Source organism: Cibotium barometz, chromosome 38, assembly GCF_041138505.1.
Source record: "Cibotium barometz isolate CiBa-2024 chromosome 38, ASM4113850v1, whole genome shotgun sequence".
NCBI classification, from domain to species: domain Eukaryota; kingdom Viridiplantae; phylum Streptophyta; class Polypodiopsida; order Cyatheales; family Cibotiaceae; genus Cibotium; species Cibotium barometz.
The window spans coordinates 20,684,698-20,696,028 of NC_141083.1; the positions used below are offsets into that span (position 1 = coordinate 20,684,698).

At 41.9% G+C, this 11,331-nt stretch overlaps 1 protein-coding gene across 1 annotated transcript; it reads left to right on the forward strand.

Moving 5' to 3' along the window:
* Positions 1-1,333: 1,333 nt before the first annotated feature.
* LOC147616448 (protein NRT1/ PTR FAMILY 8.3-like) lies at positions 1,334-6,823 on the forward strand. Its single transcript, XM_086777524.1, has 4 exons — positions 1,334-1,715; positions 3,233-3,450; positions 3,583-4,145; positions 5,474-6,823. The coding sequence occupies exons 1-4, from the start codon at positions 1,532-1,534 to the stop codon at positions 6,411-6,413; spliced, it is 1,905 nt and encodes a 634-aa protein (XP_086633650.1). The 5' UTR covers positions 1,334-1,531; the 3' UTR covers positions 6,414-6,823.
* Positions 6,824-11,331: the final 4,508 nt, after the last annotated feature.

Sequence of the window (11,331 nt, forward strand, 5' to 3'; positions counted from 1 at the left end):
ATATATGTAGCATGTGCTCTTGATGCTCTCATGACTATTTTGACAAGGGGAGGGAATCTATAGAAAAAGGTGTATGGAACCCACGTGGAGCAAATAAAAGGTATACTGAAACCATGTGGAGCAAACAATGGTTGTGAAGTAAAATAAAGTGGTGGGTTTAAACAAAGTCACATGCCATATGTCATTTAAATCTAATACATCATCTAAAAAAAATGAAGAGAGAGAGAGAGAGAGAGAGAGAGAGAGAGAGAGAGAGAGAGAGAGAGAGAGAGAGAGAGAGAGAGAGAGCTATTTTTATTCTCAAATTGACCAAAAAGTAGATAGTTAGCCATTGTAAGTAATGTAGATAGTTCGCCATTGTAAGTATTCAAGGAAAATTAGCTTAACCTCACCTTTAGTATGATAGCCATGAGTAGGTAAACACCATGGAATGGCCATATAGATGGTTAATGCATCATGTAGGAGATTTCTTATTTTGTTAATACATTTTTAGTTAATAGAATCCTTCATGGTAACATATAAGCTAGCTTTGTATCTAATACCAAGATGATCAAGGCTTAGCTATGATAAAGGCATGGAACACAAATTTTCTTTAGCACATTTCTCTCTCTCTCTCTCTCTCTCTCTCTCTCTCTCTCACACACACACACACACACACACACACACACACATGCGCGCGCGCGTGCGCGCGCATGTGTATGCATATTATATAAACACATGCAAATGGTTGGACACAATTTCACCATTTTTTAGAGTCTTTACGCACTGTAAACCAATGCACTTAGGGAATAATTAGTGGATGTGCAAGTTGGTTGATAGAGTGAGTGGCAATTATGTCAAGCCCTTAGTAGTGGGGTAGTTGTGTAATGGCGACAAATTGACTAAAACATTACACTGAGTGGTGTAGCAAACACTTTGCTTCACACATTACCTCCGGAAGAAATAGAAAAACACCGTTTAGCGGGGGGGGTAACCATGCGCACTTGCTAGTTGTTGTTGTTGCGAATGGCTATGTAAGGTAGGAGATCCCTTTATTGACCAATTGTGGTCAATGTGAGGATGTGGTCCTAAAAACTTTCTAGCTTGTGGGCGTGCCATGCATGCATGAGGTGGACTTACAACTCAAGGGCACAATTTGTGCGAATGCCAAATTGCCAATCATCCCCACCACTAGAGTTCAATAGTTCAATGAACAACTAAAGTGATGGATTAATGCAAGCTATTAAATGGTTATATGGCTACATATAGTGGAGGTAATTAATAAAACGTGCAAGCTATTAATTTTTGTTTGGGACGGAATTGCCAAGAGGTACGTGAGAAGCTGTCTTTCTTCGTGCATTTGGTTACTGCTGCTTGACATCCTTCTCCTAGCCATGGCGAGACCTCAGCTCATTTTCTCCAGCTTCACCTCATTTTATCTGGCCATGGCGATCTCCACACTGACGGAAATATAATCTCCATAGCCTTCTTGCAGAAATCCTGATCTCCAACCATCGGCGGGTGGTTTTCACTCCTGTAGTCCTTCACTGCCATGGCTATGGCGGACTCTGACATAGTTTCGTCTCCCGCTGCTGCTGCTCCTGCTTCAGAGCAGGAACTTCCTCTACTTCTGAAGGAACCCTCCCCCTTCGTCAGCGATGGCACTGTCGACTTCCGCTCCCGTCTCGCCCTCCGCGCCCGTACTGGTGGCTGGGCAGCCTGCGCTTTCATCATAGGTACCATCTCTTTCCTTTGCTGGACTGTGAGAACAGGGTTGCAAAAGAAATGTTTTGGTGCACGATAATATCTTTTCTAGAAGAGTGAGAGTCGAGGTTGATTTGTGTATTTCAGTTAATCTTAAGGTTAAGAGTTAAGATCTATGTAACATGATGAAGGGGCTTTACATGTATAACCCCTAGACTTGAAGAGCCTATCATTATCTTTCTGCCACATTAACGGATATGCAGACTGCTTATGAAGTCTTTGTCCAAGTTGCAGCTAGATGGTCCTTGCTGATGCTTTCCATCCAAAGTGGTTCAATTGGCAAACCAGCTACTGAGTGTTTGTGTGTGCATGTGCGTGCGTGCGTGCGTGTGTGTGTATGTGAGAGAGAGAGAGAGAGAGAGCATGCATGTTTGTGTCTTTAGTGGTAGCCCTCATCATTGCTGGGTCTGACAGTCACGTCTGGAGAAGTGATGAAAACTTAGTATGGTCGTTTATTTATGAAAATTTACCCACTTGAACCTGCACCAACTCTTGGGTGCTGACGACTTGAGTGTGGATGTCATAGAATGCTATGCTTGATGGAGTTGATGATTTTAAGCCTTGTGAGTGGTTCTATGACATAGCTTGAGCATGACTGTATGATGCCGAAATGCCATTTTTGAGTATGGGGCTTGATGTGAACTACAGATATATAACTGCTTGAGAGGATGATGTTTGATCTAGAATGCTGGGCCTATATGCCAGGGTGATCTATACACAAGAGGGTTTTCATAGAGCCCTTTTATTATTCCCGATTACATAGCCTTATAAAGCTTCCTCCCATGCAGCCCATCTTCTTGAGGGTCCTGTTGCACTCATGATGAGTCTGGCTCATATGTTTGATTTTCGTAAGTTGTTTGCTGATTGTCCCAGTTGGGTTGCCAGAGGTGAGAGTCAAAGGGTTGAATCAGCCTGCATGGAAATCTGCTGCATCTGCCTGTTACCATCATCGTTAAAATTATGTGACTGCTGATGTGTCACACTCCCTTCTGCCCACCTGTCAAGTTTTCTACATCTCATACAGAATGCTGAATACTGCTGATCTGTTACAATCACCTTTCCCATTAGCTTACGAAATTGTGACAGCATGGTTTTTTCGAGTAGATCCTTCGACAATAGCAGTTTTTCTCTGCCCAAAGGTGTCAGGTGAGTGCCTGCCCATAAGCGGTATTTTGCCGTGGCCAAGCCCACACACCCCAAGGGGTGCACCCATGGGGACTCGATCTCATGACCCCCTGTTACGAACCCTCACTGCTGCACTGCCACCCCACTGGCAGGGAACAGTCTGGGTTGGCCGCTTCACCTGGAAAACATGGCTGCACTGCTGCGGCCTCCATCTTCTCAAACAGAACAACCTATTTAAGGTTTTTTCTCATTACAAATTGCCATACAAAAAGGATGCTTGCTATTGCTGATAAAACAAAATTGGCTTTCAGCTATTAAATATGACTAGCTAGTGATACAAGTATATTTATTTATTGTGATACAGGTTACGAGCTTATGGAAAGACTTGCCTACTATGGCATCACTGCAAATCTTGTCATATACCTAACAGATGAGTTACATATGGGTACTGCTTCGGCAACCCAAAGTGTCAACAACTGGGTAGGTGCCACCACAGTTCTGCCTATCCTTGGAGCCTTTATTGCGGATGCATATTGGGGGCGATATTGGACGATTGTTTATTTATCAACATTTTATGTTATTGTAAGTAAACATAAAGCTGCAAAAAGTTTTTCCATACTTAATTATCGTCGGCTTTGCAGTATGAGCAAGCATAAACTCTGTTGCTAATATACCAGAAAATTTAACCACTTGTGTCATGTCTTCACCTTTCAGGGGATGATCCTGTTGACGCTTTCAGCATCTGTTACAGCTCTCAAACCTGCATCTTGTACTACTAGTGGCACAAGCTGTCCCAAAGCAACCACAGTTCAGTTAGCCTTCTTCTTTATTTCTCTCTATCTGATTTCCATTGGCACAGGCGGAGTGAAACCTTGCCTGGAAGCGTTTGGTGCAGATCAATTCGATGAAGAGCATCTGGTTGAAAGGAATAGGAAAAGCTCTTTTTTTAACTGGTGGTACTTTGGCCTTTGCACGGGTGCCTTATTGGCATTTACGGTCATTGTATACATTGAAGACAATGCAAGCTGGGGACTTGGTTTTGGCATATTGGCTGTTTTGATCACAGTAGCATCTTGCCTTTTCCTAGTTGGGACTCCCTTGTATCGAAACAAAATTCCAGACGGAAGTCCTCTGGTTAGCATTTTTCAAGTGTTCATTGCAGCTGCACGCAAGTGGCATGTAACCGTACCACATGATCATTTGCTTCTTTATGAAATTCACGACGAAGAATCAGTACGAATGGGAAAAAGGCAGCTTTCACATACAAAGGGATTACGGTATGCATGTCTAGGCATTTTCTCCTGCTCTTTCTGCCTGTGAAGTTTCTTTCCATTTTCAATGTCTGATTTCATCACAAGAGGGGATAGATTTGGAATTAGAAATGCATAGATACACACATGCAAAAGCTTCAAGCAGATTATAGAAAACAATGAAATAACAGGGGGGGAAGACTTTCCTTGCAACTTCTGCTTTCAGTAGGGTTAAAGCAAGAGGACTAAAGAGGCTGGAAAGGCTCTTAGAGACTCCTGGAAGCTAGGAGGGCAGCTTGCACAACCATATTTCTAAAAAACCTTGAAACCTAATGGTCAGGGAAGTTTCGGAAAAAGAAATTCATATTTTTTTCAATATTTTTTTGTTTTTTCCCTTTTGTTCGTTGGGTAGATCCTTTTGTAGTAGCAACTTGAGTCCTTCCTCCCCCCCCCTCTTCTTCTCCTTCCTCCCTTCGTCCACTTCCTCTCTTTCTTTTTCTTCGTCTTCTCTTCCTTCTCTTCTTTTTTTCTTTTCACCTCTTCTTCTTCCATCTCTTTTTCTTCCTAATCTAAGTTCCTATCTTCTTCATCTTCTTGATCCCATAATTACATCCCACATTCTACAATTCCTAGCCCAAAAACAAATGACAATACTTGGAATGTGTGGGACACCACCATATTCTAGTGGTTTCTAAAAGATATATACATACATATGTATGTATGTGTGTGTATGTATGTATGTATACATAGTACATACATATATATATATATATGTGTGTGTGTGTGTGTGTGTGTGTGTCCATATATGTATATATATAGACACATATATACATATATAGACGCATATATATGTATATATATATGCATCTATATATGTATATATACGTGTCTATATATGTATGTATATAAATCTATCTTGCCGGTGTGCATGGACTGATTTGACTAGCGTTGAGAGAGCCTTGTCAACTAAAGGCGACGACTAGTGTGTGCCGTGTGCTGGTCGTGCTGTTGATAGCAACAGAAGCGGAAGTCTTGGATAATTGAAGGCTTCATGGGTATGAGATGGAGGTGTGTGGAGTTTGCAGAAAACGCAACAGCAGCAAGAGCAGGGCTTTAGTGCATGGCCTTGGAATCTGTGGAAAACGTCGACGAAGTGCAAAGAGGGTATTTGTTACAGCTCGCTAGAGGGAATCTTTTTTTGGATAGAGCTAAGTTTTATGCAAATTGGAAGCTAAATATTTAGTGATAGAGGACTGTAATGCAAATGCTTGCCATGATACGCAGTGGATGCTTCTCTGTAAGTGCATTGATTTATCAAATTGTCCCGCTCATTGTCTACATGAACCTATTTGCAGGTGCCTCGACAAAGCAGCAACAGAAGAAAGATTACAGAAGCCCTTGTGGCAGGATGAATCCAAAGGAAATGATGAAGAACATGCATTTATGGTCTCTGATATCACTACTGCACGAATAGATTTTGAGCCTTCAGAGAAAAAAAGTATAAATCCTTGGAAGCTTTGCACTGTCACACAGGTTGAAGAGGTAAAACTTATTGTCAGGATTATCCCAATATGGGTAACCACCATTATATATGGACTGGTCATTGCACAGGCGGCCACCTTCTTTGTAGAACAAGCTGCCACACTGGACAGAAGTGTTGGTCGTTTATTCACTATCCCCTCAGCTTCTCTACTTACTTTCACTTCTATTGCAGTTCTTGTTGTGCTGCCCATCTACGACTGTGCATTCGTTCCATTTGCCAGATGGTACACTGGTTGTGAACGTGGTTTGACATTGCTTCAAAGATTAGGGGTTGGCATATTCTTATCCATAGTTTGTATGGTAACTTCAGCCTTGGTTGAGAGGAGACGCCTGCAAGTTGCTCAATATTATGGACTTTTGGATGATCCAAGTGCAACGATTCCAATGAGTGTTTTTTGGTTGCTTCCGCAGTATGTAATTTTAGGTGTGTCAGATGTCTTTGCTCTTGTAGGACAGCAAGAGTTCTTCTATGATCAGGTGCCAGACTCCATGCGGAGTCTGGGGATGTCTCTATACTTATGTGCCAATGGGTTGGGAAGCTATCTAAGCAGCGCCCTCATTAGTGTTGTTGAGGCTGTGACAAGCAGAGGAGGGAACGAGAGCTGGATTGTAGATAATCTTAATAGATGTCATCTGGACTACTATTACTGGCTCCTTGCAGTTTTGTGTACTTTGAATGTGGGTGTGTACATAGCATTGTCATGGTCTTACACTTACAAGGCAGTCGAGGTCAAACGAAGATTGCTTGAGTGAGACAAGTACCAGAAGAAGTACAGATGGTGAAGGTACACACTGCAGTGAGGAAGCCTGGTGTTTCATTTTTGCACTTTTGCACCATTGAGCTTCCATATAAAGTTCCCAGAAGGTATCCTATAATGCATGCTCATCATGATGTTCTTGCGCATCCTCCAGAGAGCTTAACAGGCTTGTTGTACTCCATAGTCTTGGAAAATAATATCAGTTGCAGCTCATTCTAGGGAGTGTCAATGGCCATCCATTCCACTTCAGCTTCTCCAAGGTTAAATCAACTCAGTCATTCTGTATTACAACCGTTCATCACCAACATCTGGGATTCCATTGAGAGACTGATTCTTCAGCTCTGGGCTTCAAGATCCTGTCAATTGTCACTCAATATAATTTTCTGTTCCAACTTCTTTTGCTCTTGCATCCAATTTGTATATTTGTTGGAGTGGAAAACTCCCTAAAGGCACAGAAGTTTGGTGGATTCCAATGTGTGTGTGTGCATGTGTGGGGTGGCTTATGGTGAGGCTTGTGTGACAAGTACCTAGTTCACAGCCCTCCATGAACGGCATGTACATGGATTCAGCAAGGTGTGTGGCATTCATACCAGGTACGATAATTGCATGCTTACCTCACCTCACGTTTTATCTGTCTTGGCAGCTGAGGGGATGCTCTAGACATCCTCCATTTTTTACAATTGTATACTCTCTCTCTCTCTCTCTCTCTCTCTCTCTCACACACACACACACACACACACACACACACACGGCTCTAGACATGCTCCTTTTGGGTGACTGTAATGCTTGGAGAGCTAGTAGATAGGTACACATGTATGATGACTTATGTGTGGATCTCATCATTCTTTTAGAGATAGATCCAAGAGAGTTGGGACCTTCGCAGAGTTGGAAAAAATAAAACCTCAAGGATGATGGCCAACTTTGATGGAACCGGAGATCCCATTCTTAGTACCTAGAGAAGTTTGATCAAATTTGTGAGGCCATGGGAAGGATTGATGATCCCACCAAGATCTCTTCATTTGGACTTTTCCTTGAAGGCAAAGTAGCCTCGTGGTTTAGGTCTCTAATTCCACATGAAAAGGTCAACTCTATGAGGTCTTAAAAGACATATTCATGATGGGATTCTCACCAAATGAAGCTAGTTGGAGTCCCATTGCATAAATTTATAACTTCAAGTAAGAGGAGGGAGAAACAATGTGGGATTATATGTGGTCTTCACAATGCTACTTTCCAAAGATTATGGATGACTTATTGCTCATCGATCAATTTATGATAAGTCTCAAGAGCAAGAGGCTTCATGACCACTTCATGACCATCTCTACAGAGACCTAGTAACAAGGATGTAGAAGTCGTTTCTCCGCTCCAACCAAGAGATACGTGTCATCTAACAAAGCCTCAAAATGACTAAGGGTGCCCAATTAGCACCATTAGAGTCCTAGTCAAGGACATGAGCATGGACAAGTTGGAAAAAAAATTGCTCAACCGATTAGGCCAACATTGGTAGGTTTAGCCCTAAGGGCAATGTCAAGGCCCTAGCCCGAGTCAATTCCTCGAGTGAAAAACCATATTTATTTATACAAAGAGACATAATTTGGTGTCCACCCACTGAAACTATACAAGCACGGATTGTCTGCTACTACTAAGGCCTAGACAATAATAGTATTATTCTCATTTCCAGCACCATAGGAACTATGATACAATCCTCTGTTGGTATTAGGGAAACTAAGTAGCACAACCTATGCTCCTTGAACCAAAGAAACCATTAGTCCCACCACCCATACCAAATGCTCCTTAACCTACACATATTCTAATGCTAGTTTATCAAAGTACTTTACATAATTTGGTGTCCACCATTGAAACTATACAAGCACGGATTGTCTGCTACTACTAAGGCCTAGACAACAATAGTATTATTCTCATTTCCAGTACCATAGGAACTATGATACAATCCTCTGTTGGTATTAGGGAAACTAAGTAGCACAACCTATGCTCCTGGAACCAAAGAAACCATTAGCCCCACCACCCATACCAAATGCTCCTTAACCTACACATATTCTAATGCTAGTTTATCAAAGTACTTTACTGAGAGGTATGTGCCGGTGTAATAAAGAGCAAGAAACACCCTCCTTGTTTGAAGCCATGGTGCAATAAAGAGCAAGAGATTTCAATAACATGTCATGCTCACACAGGCCACCTCTTTAATGTTTTCATTCCAAGGTCCCCCGCATCGTGTTTTTAAGTGTCCACATAGAGCTGTCACACTAGGTGTCCCAACTCCATTTCCAAATCCAATGCCAAACCCCAATGTTCTATATATTTATAAGTGTGGATTTGAACATGCTTCCAAGGATTGCCCCAACATAATAACAATCACCGTAGTGGTGAAGAGAGCAAGCTATGGATTGATTAACAGCTTGCCAGAAGGTGTGATCAGAGGGAGGAGTGACGAGTCCACACCGTGGGTTTTTCTCCATTGATACCAAAAAACTGCAAAAAAACATTATTTTTCCTTGTTTTTGGTCGAGAGAGGTTATACAATTTTGAAATACTTTTGGATAAGTATTTTCTCCCAGTTAATAGGAAGAGATCCCCTTAAACATAATCATCAGCCACTTCGATGAGCCTTAACTTAAAGTGTACAAGGAAGACATTCATTTACTCCCCCATAAAAGTATTATAAGGCTCTAAACCAAGACAAGGGGGGTAGCTGACAAGGAAACGTCCAAGGGCAGCTAAGGAGTAGAATGCTGAAGCTTCGAGACCTTAAAGCCAACAACAACCAAAGAACCTGAGGTGCAAGCTCCAAAGGTTGTAGTGGACCTTGAAAAGGATAAAGGACCAGAAATAGAGGTTGAAAAGAAGAAAACCACGAACAACACACAAAAACACAATGCATAATCAATTGTCAAGGACAATTCATCGTTTGACCATTAAAAGTGGTTCGAACGATAGCTTTGATTGCTCCTTTTCTCCCTTGTAGAGAAAACAAGCTCTCCTGCTCAAACCATCTCTTCTTAAAGAGAAGAAAGCCATTGACTATGTAAACCTTCCAAAGAAACTTAAAGAGTACCCCAACCCCGTGTTCAAGAAAGAGCGAATGACGAAGATGCAGGCTGACCTAGAACCCATACATGAGTAAGTTATCAAGTATGAACCACTGACTCCACATGAGAGTATCCTAGACCTTGTTGGAGAGTTAATCATAGAACCAATCAAGGAGCCTGAAAGCATGCCAAAGGCCATTACCATTCTTAGGAAGCCTTTAGAACCAATCCAACCACATCTCGCATTATTATTGATGCAATGAAAGGAGAACTCAGTGGGAGAGGTGGAAGTTGAAATGGGTCATCACCATCACCATAATATTTTCTCTAGTGTGATAGGTGACAACTTCATGGCACTGGCTTCCTAGGGAAGGAGGTGGTGCCTTACATGTTAGTAGGAGGTCCAAGCCCACCTTTGAGTGGGTATGGACCGATGAGTGCGAATCTCGTTTGAGGGATAAAGCAGATACCTACTCACAACCTTCTTATCCTCAGAAGTCCAAGTCCTGATAAGTTCCTTTTTATAAGGAATATCTTAATTGTTAACTTCTGTTCAGGAGTCATACCATGAACAGCTGCACAGTGGGTGTCGTTCATAATGTACAGAGCAGTTGCTACTGCTTCTGCCCAAAAGTAATGTGGCATATTCTTTTCAGCCAATCAAGGCGCATGCCACTTCTACAATGTGCCTATTTTTCCTTTCTGCAACACCATTGTGTTGCGGAGTGTACTTGCACGTAAACTGCCTCTTGATTCCCTGCTTTCTCAGGAAATCGTTGAACTCATTCGAGAAATATTCTTCCCCACCATCTGATCTTAGGCATTTTTTTGCATGCCTTTTTCCTTCTCAACCAAGGCTTTAAATCTCTGAAAGTGAGCAAACACCTCATTTTTTTTACATTCCTTTTTCCTTCTCGACCAAGGCTTTAAATCTTTGAAAGTGAGCAAACACCTCACTTTTCTCCTTCATGAAATAAACCCACACTTTCCTAGTGGGGTCATCAAAGAATGTAACATAGTACTTGCTACAACCTGCAATTGTTGCAGTGTTGGTCGGTCCCCATACATCTGAATGTATGACATCCAATGGCCTTGCACTTACATGCTTTTCATGTGGAAAAACATGTTTGGTCGGCTTACCAAGTTGGCATGCTTCACATACCTTACGCATACCATCAACCTTAAACTTTGGCAAACCTGCAACAATATTTTGGGCCTGAATAGACTTCAGTTGCTGTACATTCACATGACCAATGCGCTTGTGCCGTATGTCAATATCTGCAATGACACTTGTTCCATGCGCAAACATAATCACAAAATCCTTTATCTATTAGGAAATTGGTCATTTTGAACTTCCAGGCATGGAAGTTATTCTTATCTAGCTTCTTACTAACAATATGATTAATTCTGTCAGACATGTTTTCCTGCAGCAATCAAATAACCTGCAAAGACTTCTTATGTATGCAACCTGTAATACAGTGGTATCTCCTGTTAACTGTTGCAGTGGTACTTCAGCATAGCATGTGTGTCACCAAATGTGACCAGAGTACATGTACATACACCTAGTGTCAACAATATATATGCAAACCCTATCTGCACTTCCAAAATGCACTACGGCACTGCAATAACCAGATTTCGAGTAAAAACAGTTCTCTACCAGAATTTCTAGAAAACTATAAAAAATACCCCCTGCAGTGATGAAACGGGGCCTGTAACATGCTTGAAACACGAATCTGACTGTAAAAACTCTGTCCAATAGGACAATGTCGTGTAGCTCTGCTCCCGCAAAGACAGCTCCTCAATCAGAGATGTGTAGTTCCCAGAGATGTGTAGCTCTGCTCCCGCGAAGACAGCTCCTCAATCAGAGAT